Consider the following 22,581-nt stretch of genomic DNA (forward strand, 5'->3'; position numbering starts at 1 on the left):
ATTAAAGACAGATTATTATAACTACACATCACAACCATGCACAAATCCAAGCATTCAGGAACTAAGAATGTATGCACCATGGTTCTAGAGACAAAGTGTGTTTGTGGCAGATACTGTACACAAGAGTCTACCGAAAGGATAGTAGTATAAAATGGCTAATGCAATACAGCAAACAGGAAATTTCAGACAGAAGGGGGGGATTTTTAACTCTGCCGTGCTCCCTCAACTGCTGCCCAGTCATTTAGTGTCAAATTGCTGGCCAGAGACAAGATATTCAGAAAGAACTATGAAAACTAGTTTAGAAAATACCTACAAAAAGATCAAAATAATTTAATCTTAACCACTTTATCAAAGATTCAATTAGGATGGATGAGATTCCTGGGAAAAACAAAAACTTAATTACACATAAAAGGTTATCAAGGCCATTCCTCTTGGTTGGATCATTTTAGCTGCATTATTCATAACAGATGCCTGTCATCTATTCTTAAAGTCAGGAGTGAATATTACACACACTTTGCACGCAACATATTCTAGTGCTTACAACAAATTCCATAGTATCTCCTCTAAATACTCCTTGCTGCTCTTATTTCTGGCTTTATCAATATTGCACATGAAGACTGTGCTTCTCCTTTGCCATTTTCAAGACATGCAACTCCTTAAGAGTAATCTCATCTCTAAAAGGTGGGGGGAAAAAAAACCCCACAAACTCCAAAATAAACAAGTTATTGTGCAAATTCTACCTATAAGCCATATTTTTAAAACACCTTGTATTTCTAACTGCTTTTCCCTTGAATTTGATTTCATTACCTCACATACTTCTTCAAGCTGGTGCCCAAAATCGGGCACAGGTACGGCCTTACTGACTGCAAGAGAAGCAACAGATTATTTCACACAATTTTCAAATAGTACTTTAACACTCCAGCACGACACTTGCCTTTCTGGCACAACTATGACATTGCCTCATGTTCCATTTATTTTCTGGCTATTCTTCCCCACGAATTGCCCCCCAGGGGAGGAAGAAATAGCAAGCAATGCGTTCCATTTTCAATAGTAGCAAACTGTTAATGTGGCACATACCATACCATGAAACTCCAGCACGTGTGCTGACTGCTGATGGCTCCCCAGCTTAGCCTGTTGGCTCTCTTCAATCCCAGATGCTAAAACCTTAGATTAAAAGCCAGCTTGTGCAAAGTTCTTGATTCTATATCCTGGGAATCTTGGTTTATTGAATAAAGCGCCCAGCTCGCTCCCCTAGAGGATCTAGTGCAAGTCCATGACATGAACCACTTTAAAGGAAACGGAATGTCTGAACAAGTCATAGGTGCTTGCAGATAGATCCTGTGCTGACCATCTGACAGATTCTACCCTACTTTATACACTCTTACTTGACTGATTCTATTTCTGCCCAGCATACAGAGCATCCTGTGCTACATGCCTGCAGGTTCATAACACAAAGCAGACTTCTGAAGTGCTCTCACTTGTACTGATAAGTATCAAAACACCCACAGGTTAGCTAGCTACAGTCCTTCACTGGATTTGGTCTACAGTGTCAGACTGAAGTACTCTTTCGTTGTATGGGAAATAAGCAATATTGCAAGATTCTTTAATCATGGAGTCTAGGGCATTTAAAAAAATCCCATGGCTTCAGGATGAACAGAGATTTTAGGAGGAAAAAAAGGAAGTTCATATTCTGTATAACTAGTTACCTGAAGAGATCATAAGGGATGAAATAAATATTCCATCTCTTTGAGGCTTTAAATCAACAGTCTTACTAAATACACATTAAAGGAATGATCAAGCAAAATTTGAAGTAGTAGTTCAGACTGAGCCTAATCTGCTGTAGGCATTCACGGTCAAATTCTGAATTAACAAGGAAGTCCCACAATTAAAGCAAAATATTGTGATAGAGGCAGCTACAGAACAGGAAAGACTTCAGAAGAGTAATCTTGTGTTTTTCAAGATCCTGTGTATTACCCCGTATATTAAACAGCCAATCAAAGTGATCAGGAAACCACTCCGTGCTTTTCCAGCAAAAGAAGTAGCGGCTTTACCACTTTTGATATGTGCTGATGTATGCCAAAACTCACTCTTCCACCCCCAGGAACGCACTTGTGCAACATCTCAGTCAGACAGGAAGTGTGCACATAGTTTCATCTCTGGTTAGAGCTCAACTTACTTATCATAATACTAATTTTAAAAATACACTGTATACCACTCCACTCAGCAACAATCTGCTCAATTCTTTAGTTTTAAAAGCTCAACTGTTGCAGCCAGTCCCCACTTCCTCTCAACAAATTATCTAGGCCAAAGCTGCCTGCCTTGTCCTCATAGTCATTGCTCTGAAATCCTGCAATCTTGTGGCTATTACAGTTGTGGGTTTTTTAGCCTCAAAGGCATCCCATTATAATGGATTAGAATTTCATAATGCGTTTTTCTTAGTACTTACAAAAAAACTGGTAACGTAGCTTGTAGTTAATACAGTTGCTTATTAAATTTCTGAAATGGCAATATTCGTAATGCTTTATCTGTTAAAAGGAACAGATGGAATAGGCCCTTTAGTTAAATTCAGGAAGGGAAGAAAAAATAGGAGCTATTTAAAGCAAAAGGACTCTGATTTTAAGTGAGAAATGACTAACATACACAGTTTCTGTTCTCATCACAACACAAAATACATAACTACTTGAAAAAGAATCAAAATATGAATGTCTTGTGTAGAATTGTATCAGCTGACAACATAAGTAGCAAGAAGCAAATCATCACAACAGCCCCAAATTCCACAGAACCAACAGGAAATTTCTAAAAACTTAAGTGATTTAAGACCGAACTGGTACAAAAGTAAGTATATGACTTCCTTATGCTACAAATCTATTCCAACAGAACTGTTCTGAACACAAGTAACATTCATTTACTTGTTTGTTCCTGTTAACTTTGAATGATCATCAGGATGCAGTTTTGAGCATTATGCAAAGTTACAAAACTAGTCTAGTAAAAACAGTTGAACCAATTCAGTTCCTTAAGAAGAAAGCCACAAATGAAAGGATAAATATTCTACTATCTCAGTCTACCTGCAGAAAACAAAAAATTTAGCCATCAAAAATAAAATGGCCATGAACAGTCAAAGTTTGTGACAGGTACTACCTACTGCAACATCAGTTCTTAATTCCTGAAACTGGGGGTGAAGGCAGTGCATGTTTGCTGAGGTAGGACCACTACCAACAGTTAGAGAGGTGATATGTTCTCTCATGTTTCTTTTGAGTTAAATTAACAACTCGTGAGCTTAAAAGAAGGCAGCATTCACTCTCGAACCTCAGATCTACACGAATGATGCCTTCCTCCCTTTTGCATCAGTTCTGGTACGCCTTTGATCAAAGGCTAAAGTGATTCAACTCAACAACTCACAAATTGCTATTTGTTTCTGTTACTTTTCTTAAACTAGTTTTCTTTCACTTTAGTGCGCTGAATCATCTTACTTGAAGATCACACACTGAACTGGTACAAATTAATAAAGTAGAAGGGCAAAAATCAATGGATATACTGGCAGTTTGCCTCTAACTACATGAAGTAGCACTCCATAATCATTCTTTAGAATTTGTAAGGTTCTTGCAAAACATAACAGAAATTTCAAGAACTAGAAAATATTATTCTTCTCGTCCCCACCATTTCATGTGTGTATGCAATAATAGCATTTACTATATTTACCTTTTAATTGCACACTCTATATTTCTAACTTCTCTTTTTTTTTTCTATTTCTAAAAATTAAAAGAAAGCCCTAGCTAGATAAGGAAGATTACATTTACCACACTACTTGATTTACGTTTTCTTTTTTAATTACAAAATAATCAAACTAACTGTGTCTTCTTCAAATGATCCTCTAAACAGGGTTTTATCCCTGAATGCAAGTCAGAGATCTGGTTGTCTAACAGTTTTCAGTCTCTAACATCTCCACTAAATCCCTGAAGTGGCTTTAAACTGTGTGAGAAAGTACTTCAGTACTGGAGTATATGCAAGGTGAAATGCAACTTGTATTTGAAGTCTAGTTTACTTGTACATCACTCAAAAAACAGTTTATGTTAAGCTTTCTATCCACAGTGCATTATTTGCAAACAAAGCAGCTTTTCCAGTGAAACATTTTTTCAGATGAAAAAATATTGATTAACTAAGCATTCTGCAGGAATAGTAGAAGTGACAATTTTATAGGAAGCTAGTAAAGCACCACTACACTACGGAATCAAACAAAATACGGGATTTTATTAACCTGTTTTTGTAAAATAGAAAGTCCAATCTTAAACTAATTTCAAGATGAATTTTTTAAATTCTAGAATTTCCCACTGGACAGAAACTTAGCCTAATTCAATTTATAAATGTGATCAGTCCTGTCAAAAATAACAATATATTTTGTTTGACATTTCAAGAAGTGTTACATTTGATGAATGGACTACCGAGAACCTGTACCAAGACAATGACCCAGTGTTGAGAGGGTCTTTAAAAGGCCTTCAAGAAGCACAGATCTATAGTGCATACAGCTGGACAAGCAACATTTCTCAGAACAAGCCACTGCCCTGCACACGAAAGAGTAAACCTTAACTCCACTGAGTTTAACAGCGACAACAGACAGTAAAGCACACTGGACCCAGAAAACTTGATTTTTGGCTTACATCCATAATGCCAATGAGATCAAAACATGAGAAAACATATACTTTCAGGAATCTCATGGGTTTAGTGTGGATTTAACCAGGAGGAGCCCCACAAGCGCTCTCTGACACAGCACATGCATTCAAAGACACAGAAATATAAAGGAAATATGGTTATGCAGACTTTCCCCCACCTTCCCAAAGCCTGACACCGATATTAAAAAAATCTCAATTAAAGGGAGGTTAAATATCACCACAAAGATCATGTCAGTCAATTACACCTCTTGCGTCTAGTTTCCTCTGCAAGATTCACTTACTGGAGACACGAGCATCTAATCCCCCTTTCAGACTATATTAAATCAAAACTATACAGCACAAAGATATCTTACCTACAGTAAAAATAAAAATCTATTCCTCCACCAACTTGCCTTTTGCTTTTCTCCTGTTTTTCCAAACAGGTTGTTTTCACCTCAGGCAAAGTTTAAGGCTCAGATTATCTAAGATCCAAACACAAGTAACAGAACCTGAAGATGCACCTCAGAATACTCAAACCAGGCTCTGCTTCACTTTCCAGTAACTTGCTCCACAGAACTGTCCTCAAATTTCGGCACTGGCTTCAGCAGATTTAGCATACACAGACCAGCAGTCTTTCTTGCATTCTCATTCAGTGCCAGCAATAACTTTTAAGATTCTTATTTTGCAAACCAGTCAAACTCAAACATTTTTCATTTGATTTGGATTTGAATTCACCTACATCGAAGAATCATACAATCATAGAATAGTTTGGGTTGGAAGGGGCCTTAAAATGTTCCAACCCCCTGCCACGGGCAGGGACACCTCCCAATAGACCAGGCTGCCCAAGGCCCCATCCAACCTCGACTTGAGCACCTCCAGGGGTGGGGCAGCCACAGCTTCCCTGGGCAACCTGTGCCAGTGCCTCATCACCCTCATTTTGAAGAAACTCCTCCTCATGTCTAGTCCAAACCTGCCCCTCTCCAGTTTATACCCATTTCCCCTAGTCCTATCACTACAAGCCTTTGTAAAAAGTCCCTCCTGAACTTCCCTGTAGCCCCTTCAGGTACAATAAGTTCGCTATAAGGTCTCCTTGAAGCCTTCTCCAGGCTGAACAAGCCCAACTTTCTCAGCCTGTCCTACCTTGGGAGGTACTCCAACCCTCTGATCATCTCTGCAGGCCTCCTCTGGACGGGTTCCAACAGCTCCATATCCTTCTCATGTTGAGGGTTTCAGAACTGGACACAATGTTGCAGGTAAGGTCTCACAAGAAAGAAATAGAGGGGCAGAATCTCCTCCCTCAACCTGCTGGCCACGCTTCTTTTGATGCAGCCCAAGATACAGTTGGTCTTCTGGGCTGCGATCGCACACTGCCCACTCATGTCAAGCTTCTCATCAACCAGCACCCCCAAGTAAGTCCTTCTCTGCAGGGCTGCTCTCAATTACATTATCCCCCATCCCATACTGAAACCACGTATTGCCTCAACCGAGAGGTAGGACCTTGCACTTTGCCTTATTGAACCTCATGAGGTTCGCACAGCCCACTTCTCCAGTCTGTCCAGGTCCCTCTGGATGACATCCCGTCCTTCCACTGTGGCAACTGCACCACTCAGCTTGGTGGCATCTGCAAACTTGCTGAGGGTGCACTTGATCTCGCTGTCCATGCCATTGATGAACATATTAAACAGCACTGGTCCCAATATGGACCTCTGAGGGACACTACTTGTCACGAATTTCCATCTGGACATCAAGCCATTGACCACTGCTCTCTGAATACGACCATCTAACCAATTCCTTATCCACCGAACAGTCCACCCATCACATCCATCTCTCTCCAGATTAGAGAGAAGGATATGATGCGAGACCGTGTCAAAGACCTTACAGAAGTCCACTTAGAGAGCTGGGAAGCCTGCTTTCCTGAAATGTAGGGTCCTGACTGTACTCTTCACTTGCCCTGTGTCCCTCAGGACCTTGAACTCCACCAGTGCATGATCCCTGCACTCCAGGCTGCCTTTGATCTTCACATCACTTATAAGCTCACTTGTATTTGTGATCATCAGGTCCAATATTGCATCCCCTCAGGTGCGGGTCTTTATTAGCTGAGTTAAGAAATTATCTTCAATGCGCTCCAGGAGTCTCCTGGATTGCCTACAGCTTGCCGGGCTACTTTTCCAGCATATGTCAGGGTGGCTGAAGTGCCGCAGCAGGATGAGAGCTTGCAAGTGTGAATCCTCCTGTAGCTGGAAGAAGAAGGCTTCATTGGTTGACTCATTCACACTCTATCCCTTTTCTGACAGAGCACAATGCCTCCACCCCTTCTTCCCAGTCTGTCCCTTCTGAACAGCCTGTAGCCATTGACAGCTGCACTCCAGTCAAGGGATTTATCCCACCACGTTTCAGTGATATATACTCATTCCTAGATTTTTTAATACGTTTTAGTGTAAGCAAATCCTTATTTGGAATATTCTGGCAGATCTTCACTCCTTGTCTAAATTAGCCTTTTATTTCCAGTCAGTAACCTACAATTCTTTAGTCTCTAGGGAAAAATGTTACACAAGAGCTAACAAAATACATCTCACTTGTGTAAAACAACTAATACACTAAGAGGGCAATATTCTGAATTAAAAATAGTTAGCCCTTTCCTGGAATTCCCTATGCCACAATTATGCATTTGAAACAGCTAATGTAACAGAATCAAAGTGGAATGAAATTCAAAGGTGAGCTAGCCAACAAACTGAACCTTTTAAAGAACTTCAGGTAATTTCTAGATAATAAAATACATACATATGCATTTGGGGTGTTTGTATATAAACAAATGCCACCCTGACCATAAATCTTGGAAAGCAGAGATAAGAAGTATTATGCTTTATAGATATATCTATAGAGGTCTCTTTGCAACGTATTTGGCATGGTACACTCTAGATGTATTTTACAGCATCCTGCAGATTATCCTCTCCAATGCTTTTTCCTTTTACACTTAAATTGTGATCTTTCTCTCAAAGAGTCCTATAAAGGATTCTTTTTTCCAAACAAACAGATTATTTAACATCACATTTGTTAAGATACAAATGCTGTAAAATAACTATACACATCCAAAATACCAGTAGTGTGTTAGTGCAGCAGAGGAGCATCTTTTTATGATATCTAGATATAGTCTTATCATCCTTGAACTGCCTGTAAGACCCACTACAAATAACTACGTATCTGCATGCTACACCTTTCAAAACAGTCAATTCTTCAGCTTCCTCTCCCAGTAGAAAAGGGCAAGGGGAAAAAAGCCATAGGAATTTAAGGTACCGACTATCATGTATGCAAAGAAAGAGAAGGATATATACATGTAAATAAATATAATGACAAAAGGAGTTGCATTAGACAAAGTTTTTTCAAACTTTTCAATGTACTGATTTTCTTGCACAACTCTATTGGAGCTATAGGCCCCTGAATAACAAACAGACCTATGAACAACAAGCTTGCTTAATTTTATCTTCAGATCTCGTTAGAAGCAGGCTACAGAACCCACAGCACCTGCAGATCACTAGTTAAAACACATCGCATTTAAGACACTCAGAAGTCAGGCACAAGCAAGGTTAAACAGAAGTATTAGCAGGACTATACACAGACTTGCACTATGCAGAAGCACCCATGCAGCACTGAAACAGATTCAGATTCAAATTAAGTTTAGTCTGCCACTACTATAAAGTGGTTGGTTGAGACTAGAGAAAGCTCCCGGTCAAGAAGAGCAGACAGTAGATTCGTTAAGATTGTAGCTGTATAACCCACATAAACAATTATCTGAGCCTGGCATACAAAAGAAAGAACATTATTTTCTGTTAAATCTACTCATGTTTTTTTACTACCACCTATTGGGCCACTGTTGACATACGATTTCTACATCCTTGCAGAATATAGATCCCTTAACCAAGCTTGACACTGGATAGCTAGGGAAGCACGGAAATTAGTACAGTGAGTAAGTTCCCTGAAAAAAAACTGTGGTAAATCATAGCTCATGCCGAGCTTTGTACTCTGACAAGCAGAATACTTCCGTATTGGCACTGGTATCTGCACAACACTGCACTGTAAACATCCCAAGAGAAACTGCAAGTAATTGAACCTGAAGATATCCCAACAGAAATCACAATGCTTCTTCCCCAAATCCCATAATGCAACTCATCCTTCAAATGAACTTCTTGTTAGGCTACTATGCCTTATGTTAATGTTAAAGAGCCTTGCTGAATGTTCTCTCAAATAAACTTTTTTTTCCAGTAATGTAATCTTCTGCCAGAAAGAAATACAGACAATCATTTTTTTACAATGCATTTTTCTTTCAGACAGACAGCTCCTCAAAATGTTAAGTAAATTGTAACTCCTTTCCCCACTCCCTAAAGTATGGTGAAAAGCCATACAACTTCTCTGCATACCCCACTTTTCCCAGATAAACAGAAAGAAACAGTCAGGACTGTGTCTTCTGAAGGAAGATATATACATAACTCAGTACAATTTTACATGGGTAAAAAAACCCAATGACGAAATCTTAAGTCCATTATGGGGGGGGGGGGCGTGCCTTTTTCCCCTCATAAGAACTACATTGTTCCTTTAAGAATATCCTTCTACAAGCTAGTTTTACAAGTTTCCAACTTGTAGGAACCCAATTCATAACTTGATGAAATCTAACAAATGAGCCCACATACAAAGTCCTCTCCCATCTCAACACATTTTCTGAGAATACTACTGAGCAAATATTCCTGCGTGGTCAGTGGCAAGGGTATTACAAGAAAAGTGATCACTTCTCTTTTTGTCCCTCTCCAGAACAGCATTTGTCTTTAACAGTTCTCATCTACATAAACGTAGGAGTTCAGTATTTAAACTTGGTGTTTATGAAAGGAGGTTTCGGGGAAAAACAGCTACATATAATCAACATGGAACTTATCCAAAGCAGAGATGTAAGCTTTTCCTGTTCAGCTAAGTTCTACTATTTGGAAAACCTTTCAAGAATTTTCCATCAAAAATACTGATAGCAAACCAAGAACGCAATCATTAAAGTAACACAGATATTAAGAAAAGATAAACGAACAGCTGAATAAGAGTTTAAGTGGAGATTTGTCAAGTGTGTCAAGTGCTACATAACTATGAATAGTTTTAACATACTTTAGATGCATGTGAAACAAAGTAAAAATGCCACTGTAGTACAATAAGGAATAAGAACAATAAACAGCTAGTATTCAGCTAGGTGACTTTTCAAAAGTTAGGAAATTAAAAGACCTAGATTAAAAGACCTAAACTACTTGTTTCATACCTTTTATCCAATTTAACTACCCAGCATGCTTCAGTTTCTTTGGCTACTCATTGCTGCACCTGTTTCCAAAACATCTTCAGCTGGCTGTGACTAATGGCAGCCATTTCCAGGGAGTGGCTATTTAAGGAAAGAACGTTGCTCTGATTCAACAAAACCCTTCAGCACGTCAGAGTAAAATTTTTGAAGTTGCATGGGTGATACAAAACTGTTTACTGCTTCAAGTGTGCTGAAGCAGTTCTTTAAAAACAGGTTTTTTTCTTAAAAGTCTTTAAGCCTCTTACACTAAAACCTTCATTTATTTAGCCTCTTTTCAAAAAGTAACATTAGGATTACTAAAGTGAAAGAGAAAAATTCTATCCAAGTTTTACTTGATAGACTTCTGTATGTCAATTTTACTGTTACCACATGAAACCTCATTCTGTTCTCAAAAGTTCAACAAGAGGCATCCCAAAAGGTCTTTGGTACCCAAAACAACACAGCATTTTCACAATGCCTACCAATGAAACATCAGTGTCTCTGTCAAATCAGCAGGTTACAGTATCAATTGCATATGTCAAGGAAATTCTAATTAATTATAGTTTTATGATCAACATTTTTCTGCTAAGCTTAAGATGATAACAGAAGAGACATTCTGAAATACACAGCTTGAAGAATAATCCTATTCCTTCCAATACTGCTGTATGCCTGCTCAGCCTGCTGTAAGATTTACTTTTACAGAAATATTGTGCATCACCACTGCTAGGAGCAGAATACCCAGCTATGAAGTTCACATTGGCCCTTATAAGCAACTGATGTGTGCCCACATACTTGTTTGTGTGCTTGGCTGGAATATTGTTTCAGTGGACACAAAAGCTCTACTAAGAGAAACTGCCAGATAAATGAAAAGATGTTGCAGTTCCTTTAAGACTGAGTTTTCTTGTAAACACAGGGTAGTCCCATTTGCAGATGGCATTCAAGTACTGCAGTGTTATTTTTTAATTCATAAGCTTAATTCTGAGCCAGCATAGTAAGGATATCCAGCTACAGCAGTAAGACAGCAAAGTTCTGGAATTGTATCTGGATACTTCTGGAAACAAGCACCTGAAGTTTACCATTTCTCTCCTTTTTTATCTCCTATAAAAAACAAAAACTGATTTGCTTCCTCAAAATTCCAGCTAAGTAAATACAATATAGACAACTAGATAAACACGATCAGGCCAACTTAAGTATTGTGAACAATTTATATTCCACATAACAGATGCTATGCTTGATATTCATTATGAGACCATAATTAAGATTTTACTACACCTTTTCAAATGTTCAATTAAGTGCTGTTGCACAACAAGTTATTCCGGTCAGAAACAGGTAGGATTGTTCTCTATTTTAATGCAAAACAGAGTAAGAATAATGTTTCGGAGCTGAAATCCATGCTGCTGAAGAGATATATATAAAAACATTCCACTCCTTTAAAGCTGACCTACCACTTGAGTTGCTATCTAGATGCTACCAATGCCATGTAAACTACCAGTGAAAAAGTCTGTCATAGAGGGACATAAATCTGTGTCTCTATCATTGATACACTATTATGCTGTCACCGAGACATTTTTTCTTACTACATAGAATACCACAAAATCAACCCATTCACTTTATGTGCCTCCAAAAACCAGAATCACCCTACACTATTAAGCGTAAATATTTACCCTGTACTTTCCAAGAAAGGTCAATGTATGAATTAAGAGATTTATTTCAATACAGTGAAATATCTTTAACTTAGCAATCCAAACAGTTTGGCTACCAACAGGCAAAGTACACTGGAAATCAGATTAGCTCACCAGCCAAAGAGTTACCAACAAAGAAAAACTGAATTACTGCAGACTGGCATCTAAATACACATACTACTGCTTCCTGCAACTTAATGTTACATTATTCCACGGAACACAGTTAAAACAGCAGCCTCAGCAGACCAATTCCAAAATTGATCAAGAACAGTAGAGTGTATTTGAAGTGTGACTCTTTCCAAGTTCCAGCCTGTGTATCCAATACTGAACATCACCAGGGGACATTCATCTTGATTTTTAGGAATGTAAAAACTGCACTAGTAGTATGTAAGTAAATTAATGTCTTTTAGATCATTCAACATCAGAGGAAAACAGGCATGAAATTTCCACAAAGACGACAAAAACAATGCGCAGTCACTCAAATCATGTTCTACAAGTAAATGTATGTGGACTGCCTTAAAACTTCTGGAAGAACATCTCAGAATAAATCTGTATTCACAAAATGCAAATGACTTAACTTAAATCACTGTCTTCATTTTTGTCTCTGCTCTAGGCAGAAAGGTACCGGTACACAACATACTCTAATTTTTAAATGAGAGTGCAGTCGTACTTATGCTGAAGTACCCTGCTATCTCCCTTGATGCACATCTAGCATGAAAACCTTCTGAAGAAATTAAAGTGGAAATTTACACAATTTTTGCTATGTTTTCAAAAATGCTTTTATAGTTTTGGAAGCACAAAGATTAATGATTATATATATTTTATTTCATTTTTATGATTTAATTTGAGGTAACATTCATTTAATATTACATCAACATCTATCTTTCAATAAGCAATGCAGCAAAGGAAGTTAAAAATTGAAAACATATATTCCATTAGAAATTCCTGAATTCTGAAATGCTGGTATAACATGTACTCATTTCCAAAACGTCTCAACCTCTTACTATTTCTCCCAGGAAAAGAAGTTACATTAAGTGTCACAGCAGTAAAAAAAAGATAAAGCTAACACTCTTTCACTTATACACGCATACAGGATATTGGAAACTCTATCTTCTACCATTATAAATTATTTTAAAGCATTCTTTGTGACCTTACAAGAGTGTATTCTACATTTATCTTAAAGAAAACGTGAAGTGGACTATTTTAAATGTACAAATAAGAGATTTAGCACATGCAGTCTGCAACTGAGAGGACAGCTGAAAATCTGAAGGAAAAAAATTATCACAGTGGATCAGGCTGCCCTGCAAGAAACTGGAACACTTTTCGAGATTAGAATAGAACATGAAAAAAAAGCCAAACAAAAAAATTACTCCCTATTACATTATTTATAGCCGTCTGAAACCTTGCATCATATACTCTTGGTTATGAATTTTCCCAAAGTCAAATCCCATTTCCCTGCCCTTAGGACAATGTAAACAATGAACAATAGTAAGTTAGAAGGGCAAGTAAGAAGGAAAAGGGACAGGACCCTAGACAAAAGCTCACTAAGAACCACAGTTCTTAGAGAGAAAGGTACGAAATGCCATCCACATTTTTGCATTAAGTTCCTGATCATAAGCAATAAGCGTAGTACAACCTACCCTACCATCTCCAACTAGCACGACTCCTGACCATCAGCAGGTCTCCAGTATCTATCCATAAATATAAGGGCTTTCTTAACATACAAAAAATTAACAGCTTGACTTCCATCTCCTTCAATATCCTTATTGGAGTAAGTGATGCAATTTCTCCCCAAGGGATTATCGCTTCTGACAGTTTTGATTTGGAATAAGGATAGCACACTCACTTAATTCTTCCACTCAATGGAAAAGATACCTATTGACAGAATGCATCAACACATTAATAGTTACATGGAGATTACAAACTTTACAGGATAAGAATTTCTGCCTTTACAGGATAAAGAATATTTACAAGTATTTCTTCCGCAGAAAACTATAATACCAACTATTTCTCTAGTTTTGGAGGCATTATTATTACTATTATAAAAATAGTAATAATATAGACATTATTATTACTATTATTATTATTGATATTCTTTCCAAATATTGAATAAGAACTTGGAGGGAGTGAGGGAAGCAAAGCGTATGCTGGTCTCCCTGAAAAATACTTCTAATACTTTTTTTTGAACCTAATATCATCTCTTCTATCTCCATCTTTTGAACTACCCCCATCCTTTGAACTTGAAATTAACATTTATCATAACAAAAGTAAGTTTTAAAAGTAAGTTTTATTTGTCACCTTCAAGGTCCATCATCAATTCCATTTAACCTTTGCACTCAACACCATCTAGGAGACATGGACTTAAAACCTATGGAAAAATACAGTGTTCTAGCCGGCATACAAGCTTAGAAAAAATCCTGTGGCAATTTCAACACAGTTTACAGAATGTTCAGCCTAATAACTACAAACTGCTAACTTGGCATAGAGATGAGGAAGAAGGTGCGTTCACAAGAGGTTTAAACCAACCTAAATGAGTCTTACTTTCCTCTCCTTCCTTCCTCCATCCCAATGGTAGAGACCAGCCAGGTCAGGGAGTGGCTGCAACCAAGGAGTATATACATATGATTATTGCTGAATTAATTTCAGTTTGATTCAGTCCACCCTGGGACCACACAAATGGACTGCTGGTACAAAAGACAAGAATAAACATCCAGGAGTGAAACAAGTGGACAAGACTGCATTCTTCCATGACCACACAAGCTTAATGAGACAAACTACTTACGAAACCAAATCCTTTCCTGTAGGTTGCTGGGGCACAAACCGATAAACAATGAACAGCAAACTCTTCTGCCCAAGAACAGTGCTATTCACTAGTTAGCCCAGCCTGGGTGATGTGCTGTGCAACACTTGGCTTCAATAACAACTGACCAATGTTCCAGACAGTGTATCCCTTAGGGTGGTCTGCTGAAGTCACCATCCAAAACTACAGTTTGAGACTTCTGGATGCTTAGAAATCTTTTCTGTGGCGTATTGACTACGCTCTTCACTCCAGAGCATGTGCAGGCTCAAAGACAATAGCAATGGGATCAAGCAGCTGCAGGTTAACTAGACATGACTACTGCTTTTGCTCACATTTAAGAAAGTGCCTTCTCATAGTTAGGTACTACATTTCTGCTTAGCTCATGAGACAAATCTTCATAGTGCTTCCCCAAAGGCTCAGGAAACCCCAAAAGGGTACTCCACATTCAATTAATTAATACATACATTTGCTCAGGAAGTCACTGTCACACAGTGGTCCCACATAACGCAGGAGGGTCCTCTCAGCCCTGGATTTCTACAGGTGACTCAGGAAGACCCTCTACCACCCTACTCTGACAGTCTCCTATAGCTGCTTCTCCAGAACTTGCTTACAAACACTTCTTGTTAAAACAGGTCATGACTGCTTTATGTGCTACCTTCCAAGACAAAAAAAAAAAAAGGAGGAAAAAAAAAAAGGACTATAGTGCTTTATCGAATTTCTTCCCTGGCTCAAACTAATCTTCAGAAGGAAAATAGATGTCTTGTCAAGTATAGAGTAGCAAAGTGTCTTGCTGTGTTTTCCATAGTCCACTCCCCTGAATTATCTTCTCATCTGGTCATCTCATGTTAACAAAAAAAAAAAGAACAAAATAAAAATCAACCACCCAGATTCACGATCTTCCATCAAAACCTTTTAAAATTATTATTCTAACACTTATTAAATCACTAAGATTTAGTTTATGCATAGAGCTGAACAATTTTTTTAGTTCCCTGGAGGCCTTTTGAAATCTTCTAGAAGTCTTCAAAAACCCATTCCATGCACACACAACAAATATCCACTGAGTGGTAGTAAGCACAGTAACTGGAACACGCTGGAAGTGCTAAATACGAAAGGCAGGAAAGAAGTATTTGTTACTGAAGCACATCAACTACAATACCAGCCCTGACTTACCAACATTTCCCCACTGTGACCTGAATCATATTTAAGGCAAAACCAGCTCAATATCCATGTTTATTCAAGACTTGCACATTTCTCTAAAAACAGCTTTAGTGCCGTTATAGTAAATACAACAGCAGAGAGCCTACTACTGCATTTCACAACAGGTTAACCATTTTCAAGCAAGTACTAACTGATAAATAATCCAGCATTTGGATGGCTCTGTATCACACTAGGATGCCAAGTAAATTGAAGCTCTAGGTTTTTCCTATCAGATTTGTTACCTTTTTCAAATGAGGAAATCTCCAACTCCCTTTATTTTTATCCTTCAGCATACTATAGAATTATATGTTTCTAAGAAAAATGTGCCTATCTGCAGGATTTAACAAAAAATTTAAAACTTATTTGCAACAACAGTATAATTTCCATCTTTCTTGAAGTTAGCCCCTTTTTCCAGTTTACATGACCAGCAAAGCATTCAGATTAAGTATTTGACAGTGACTGTAAAGCTTAGTACTTCAAACCATTGCACTTTGTTTAAACACTTCTCAAATACAATGCAGAATTTCTTTGAAAACAGACACAATGTGTATCAGCACACTTCTGCACTGCATGTATAAACTACTTGTTTCAGATTACAAAGGGAACTGAATAATCATCTCAAAGCATCTTAGTGCAAATAGGCATATTCATTATTCCATCTACTAACATTTTTCTTAGGCAGCATCCCGATACAATAGTCTTGCTGCTATGAGAGAGCTGATCAAAAACTCCTTTACCAACCTTGAAAATAATACAAGCAACTTAACTTTTGTATTTGCTCAACGCTTATTACTACCTTAGTGTCCTCAGGCTGACACAGCCTTTTTTCCACTAGGTGGTCTAATTAACTTGGAGTCCTTATCAACACACTTAACTACCAAATAGTCACACACTAAACATGCAGGTTTAAGTTCAAGACTTCCATGTTGTTTAGCCACTGTAAAACATACTAAGATAGGCATTTCGAAAGTGCAAATAACCAATTTCAAAATAACATACACTATTTCAACATGACTTCTAATTGCTTGGTGCAAGTGGTGTTTGCTTTCCTTTCTACATAATTATGCAAGCACAAGGAAGTCAGTAACTGCCTCTGATCACTTGTTCAAACTGGAACATCAGGACAGTATTTAAGAAACTAATTTTTCATAATACAAAAACAAATGACAGGGGAAAACCACCTCTTAAGACTTACCTGCTCTCCAACCTCCAGCACAAAAGCTACTCTGATGGTACCCTTCCTTTATAAATCTCCATTTCTGCTGTAATTCAAATAGTTAACCAGAAAGTGAAAGGTCACTACATTCCATGACTGGTTTCCAGCCTGCATAAAAGCAATAGAGCTTTCAGCTGACTTGCGCTTAAAGTTGGAAATTAGGGACTGAAAAGTTTACTAGATATTTCACTTTTGTCCCCCGCTATACGGGCAGAGAATACGAGCAACAGACTGACCGGCTTTAAAGGAAAGCAGTTGGAGCATCAGTGTGCACTGGTGATCTCTGTGGACAGCTAAAGAGGCCACTAGGAAAAACTACTGAAACCAAATGTAAATTCAGGATGAGATAAAAACAGAAGAAAAATCCACCATAAACTGTACACAAGGCTACCTTAATTTGTGCTTTGAACAAGCAATTGGGAACATCCAGGACTACCAAACAGAAATATCTACAATCATTAAATGCCTCATATTTTAAAGAATGCAAAATATTATCATACAAATAGCATCAAAACTTTTAAACAATCATTTCAGATCACTTAATTCATACTGCGTTGCTCTACCTTCTGAGACATCCACTATTTTTATCTCCAGTCAGCAGTGAACTTCTTAACTATAGTGGATATATTACCCTCATTCACATGTTTAAATATCAAGCAAGTGCTGTAATACATATTAAAAATGTAAGGAGCATTTACAATAGTTCTTAGTACCAATCACTGGTGAAGCCAAGCTTGTGTTTCTCTCTCTTTAAAAGCATAGATTCTGCCTTCCTGGATTTTATTCCCTGACTTTGGGGAAAAATAAAAACTATAACAATGCTTTTATATATATTGCTACCTACTTAGTAGGTAGTATTTTGATGGCACAGAACTAAATTTTAAATAATCAAACAAATTCTACAAGCTTCTGAAGAACATTTAATGCAAAAAGACCTTATGCAGAAGGTCTAAGTTAAACAAAAAACCCCATTTTTTTTACAACATACACACCATCCTAGCCATTATCTGTACAACTGTATTAACTACTGTCAGAAGTCATTCAACATCGAAAAATCCTGATCCTGAAGAACATCACAATAATGAGCATCATTACATCAAGACTTCTTTTGATACATATTTCAAGATATTTCAAGACTGTTTTCAAGAGGTCTTTGCAGTCCATGGAAGGACTACTTAATAGGCTAAAGGAACTAGTTTATACAAGGGACTTTATTTACTTGGATTAAGTTGGGTTATTACGGGAAGAACAATTATGCCAACAGCTTCGAAGGCAAGTAATCTCTCAGTAGGCTGAAATCTCTCGTCTCTGCGTGTTCTGAAATGCAAGAACATGAGTGACTGACAGCTTTCTATCAATAAGATTTGATGCTGTTCCTAAATATACCTCACTGTGTTTAACAAAGAATGATAAACATTCTGTCCATACTATATAGATGGGGAAAACCAGTCAATAAAGCTAAATAAGTTGTTCAAGTTCACCCAAAGAGATACAAAGATACCAACAAGGAATCCAGCTCTAATGCTCTGTGCACTGAAACACACAACCCTCTGCACCTAAAAGAACGACCAATGCATAAATCAAAATAGAGGCTTCACTCGTGCAGTCAGCAGCAAGTCTGCAGTCAGCAGAGTCTAAGTAAGAGTCTAGGCCCTAAAGCATTAAATTCTCTACATGCTGAAGTGTCCTTGAGGCATACTCTTTCAATAACTTACAAAATAAATGCATGCAAATATACAGTAATATTTGAGCAGTATCTTGATCGGTACGATACTCAACGTTACTCTGTGGTGATACCAAGAGAAAGCTACTATTTCTCTTAAGCACTGTCCCTTACTGCTTTTTATTAGACTCACTTGTACCTTTGTAAGCTTAGAAAATAAACTACAAATTTAGACTGAGCAGAAAGACTGATGCACTGTATTACTCCAAAAATCTTAAACAAAAGTCTTAGTTAGACTGTTGAATCTTAGAAATTTTGTTTGAGCTATAATTCTGTTCAAAGTTTCACTGTAATAACTAAAGCTTCAATGTAATGACTTACTGATTAACCTCACATAACATTACAGGGCACAGTAAATAAAGCCCGAGAGTTATCTCAAGCACATATAAGTGTAACACTACACACACACAATTACAAACTTAACATTTTAAACACCCTGGTAGAATCAATCTACATCTAAAAAATAAATAAAAATGTAACAGTAGCACAAACCCTATTGAAGAATAAGTAAGCTAGGGGCTTTTTGTTTTGAAAATACAGTTCTATTAACAGGTATCTGTGTTTGCTACTTCAAATTTAAGCATTTGTTAAACATTCAATTCAGTCTGAAGTGGGTCTCTATCATTATTTCACAGAACACTTTGCACTCCTCTTGTGATCAGACATCCTCATCTTCCCAACTGCCTATCTACACATTTAGATAGCTCTCTAACCACCATGTCTGAACCTAATCTCTATGGTAACTATAAGATTTGTTTACATGGAAAAAGAGTATTAGAAATGCATGTAAATTTAGCTGTCATTTAAATAAGTGTTCTTCCTTTGAGGAAAAAAGAGCCCTATACTGCCTCCTATTTCCCTTGCTTCCATCTCCTGCATCTCCACCAGGCAACAAGCCATGAAAGCTCTGTATCACTCTACTTTCAACAGCCTGTTGTTGTAAATTCATATATAGCTGACTGTTAATGGGAAAGATGTCTGCAGTATTTCACATCTTAACACTTGTTAAACAAAAACATAGGGAGGGCAATAAAAACATGATTTTTTAAAAGATATTCTCATTATGACACCAAAGTGAAAAAACCCACTTGCCAAACACTTAAAAGCTACACGAAAAGACTTAGTTTGCTGCTCAGCAACTCAGATCAATCTAGAAATTAAAACAGTCCACATCATTTACCATTTCCAGCAGTAAACACAGCATTAGGTACACATTTTACATAATATTCCTTTACAGATAGTCAGCACAACTCTGGTAGTGAGAGACCCTGCATACAGACTGCGCTTTTGTATTAATAAATACCAAAAAGATGATGGGTCACAGGTTTGTAACAACTATTTTTTTCTAAGATCTACATTGTTTTGAAATTAGTTTTACTGCAGTCCACAGGACCAGGAGATGAATTACATGGGGTTCATGATAACATAAACAGCACTTTGAGCAAGACATCATCCGCAAAATGATAAAAAAAGCCTAACAAACGCAGTTAAAAATTACTTTCAAGTACCCAGATCTTTGCCACACACAGAAGAAATCATTCTAGTCCATTAATTCAAATTTTTTCTAGAAGACTTGCATAACATTTTGCAAACGAATAGCTTAGAAAGGCCTAAGAGAAGAAAAGGGAGCAACAATGAGGTACACGAATACTACACAGCACTGAGAAAAAAAAAAAAAGCTGTTTAAAAGTCTTTCTGCACCTTACAGCAACGATTTCACTGCAGACAATCTCTTACATGCACCCTTCCCGATCGTATCACGATTATTCATCCAACAAAAGTCTTAACGAACAGAAAGTAAGTAAATCTACCGTTTATCCTCTCTTCAAGCAAACACAGTGGCAGAGCTAGCGTTTCCCCCCCCCTCGAAAGGTTACTTTCTCTAAGCAGGGCGACTGTCCCCGCTCCTCCATGAGCCGAGCTCAGCCCAGGCAGCCATGTCCTCATTCTCCTACAAACAATGTTTCTGAAGAACAGCCCCGGCTCGGCGAACTCGGGTTTCCCCTCCCGCCAGCACTAGGACGGGGCGAGGCAGCCCGGATCCGCACCGGCACCGGGCTCGGGACGGACGGACGGACAGACAGACGGCATTTGTTCACGCAGCCCCCGCTTCCCCTCCCGGGCACGCGAGCGAGCGTTTTACCTTCATGATGAGCTCAGGCTGCGGTAAAAGCCTCGCCGGGGGCTGCGCGGCCGAGGCCCGACCTGCAATCGAAAACAAAGCGCTGAGGGGCGCGGGGCGGGGGCTGAGCCCCAAACTCCCCCGCACCCCCCCGTTCTCCCCGGTTCACCTCCCCGCCTCCCCCCTCCGGCTCCCCCGCCGCTCGCCGCCGCCATTTCTGTCAGAGGAGGAGAAACTTGCCACAACAGCCGCCACCCCCGGCCCGGGGAACGCCCGGGGCCCTGCCCGCCGCGGGGAACCGAGAGGGGAGCGGGGGCTCCGCCGCCACCGCGCGGGGAACGGGGCCGGGAGCAGCACTCCGACACGCAGACACAGGACAGACACACACACAGACACAGGACAGATAGACACACAGAGACACTCAGGAGACAGACACACAGGACAGACACACACAGGACAGAGACACACACCCCACACAGAGATACACACACAAACACACACTCAGAACACACACGCTTTTGTAGGGGCTGCAGCCCCGGATCGCGACGGCTCCTCCCTCCCTTCCCCCCCACCTCAAATAAAGGAAAGCGCTGACTCCGCGGCAGGAGTTTCAGCAGCAACAGCCGCAACTCCCCGGTTCGGCGCAGCGGGGCCGAGCGGGGGGAGGGAGGCAGACGGAGGGGAAGAAAAGGAAAAAGAAGAAAAGAAGGGGTGGGGGACGGAGAGAAAGGGGCCCGACCTGCTCGGCGGGGACACGGACAGCGTGTGTGTGCGCGAGTGGGGACATGGAGAGCGGCTGTGTGCGTGTGGGACACGGAAACCGTGTGTCTCTGTGTGTGTGAGGACATGGAAAGCGTGTGTGTGTGTATGTGTGGAGGGACATGGAGAGAGTGTGTGGCTGTGTGTGAGTGTGGTAGGACGTGGAAAGCGTGTGTCTAAGTGTGTGAGGGACACGGAGAGCGTCTGTGTGTATGTGAGTGGGGGAGGACATGGAAAGCGTGTGTGTCTGTGTGGAGGGAGATGGAATGCGTGTGTGTGTGTCGGGGGGGGCATGGAGAGCGTGTGCGTCTGGGGGGGGACGGGACATGAAGACAGTGTCTGTGTCTCTCTGTACGTATAAGAGTGGAGAAGGAAGACATGGGGAGTGTGTGTCTGTAGAGTGTGTATCTCTGTGCGTGAGCGTGTGGGGGACACGGAGAGCGTGTGTACGTGTGTGAGTGTGTGCCCGTGTGTGTGTGCGTGCGGAGGCGACGGCTCCGTCTCCTCCCGGCCAAAGCGCGGAGCCGCCACGGGTCCCCCCCGCACGCAGGCGGCCCCCGATCCCCCCCGGCCCTCCCCGCCGCCGGGTGTTCGAGGGGAGGAGGCGGCGGCTCGGCGAGTCCCGCCGCAGTCTCGCTACGAGGAGAAAAACAACCGCCCCCCTCCCCCCGCCTCGCCGCGCCCGGCCCCGCGCCGCCTCCCGCCCGCCGCGCCCGGGGGCTCCACGCCCGCCCCGCCGCCGGTACCTTTGTTCCGCGGCGCCCGCCCGCCCGCTGGCGCCCCGGCCCGAGGCGGGGGGCACGAAAGGGAGCGGAGCGGAGCGAAGCCTCCTCCTTCTCCTGGCTCCGTGCGCCGGCTCCGCGCCTCGCTGAGCGCTGCAGTAACGGCTCGGCCTTATGGCGGCTCCGTGCGGCGGGGCTGATCGGTTCCGCGCGGACCCAGCAGCACCGGCTGCTCGGCTCGGAGCCGCTCGGTCCCCCTCCCCCGCCCGCACCGACGAACGGACGGGCAGGCCCCGCCCCTCTCCCCGCCTCCCGCGTCGGGCCTCGGCCCGCAGCGCCCGCCCCCCCGGCCCCATTGGTCGCCGCGTCGGAAATACTGACGTCATCCCTATCCACTTCTATGGTAACT

General features: G+C 40.4%; 1 protein-coding gene across 2 annotated transcripts in view; it reads right to left on the minus strand.

Annotated features, from left to right (window-relative positions):
- ARID4B (AT-rich interaction domain 4B) overlaps window positions 1-22,461 on the minus strand; it is a 94,723-nt gene extending 72,262 nt beyond the window's left edge. The window contains exons 1-2 of one of the 2 annotated variants that reach the window (XM_054062574.1): window positions 22,197-22,338; window positions 20,713-20,774 (exon numbers count right to left, since the gene is read on the minus strand). In XM_054062574.1, coding sequence (XP_053918549.1) covers window positions 20,713-20,718 — 6 coding nt within the window. In that variant the 5' untranslated portion in view covers window positions 20,719-20,774; window positions 22,197-22,338. Of the gene's footprint in view, window positions 1-20,712; window positions 20,775-22,196 lie in introns of both variants that reach the window. The other variant, XM_054062573.1, reaches the window with a different exon arrangement.
- Window positions 22,462-22,581: the final 120 nt, after the last annotated feature.

Source organism: Cuculus canorus, chromosome 3 (genome assembly GCF_017976375.1).
Source record: "Cuculus canorus isolate bCucCan1 chromosome 3, bCucCan1.pri, whole genome shotgun sequence".
In the NCBI taxonomy this organism is placed as follows: domain Eukaryota; kingdom Metazoa; phylum Chordata; class Aves; order Cuculiformes; family Cuculidae; genus Cuculus; species Cuculus canorus.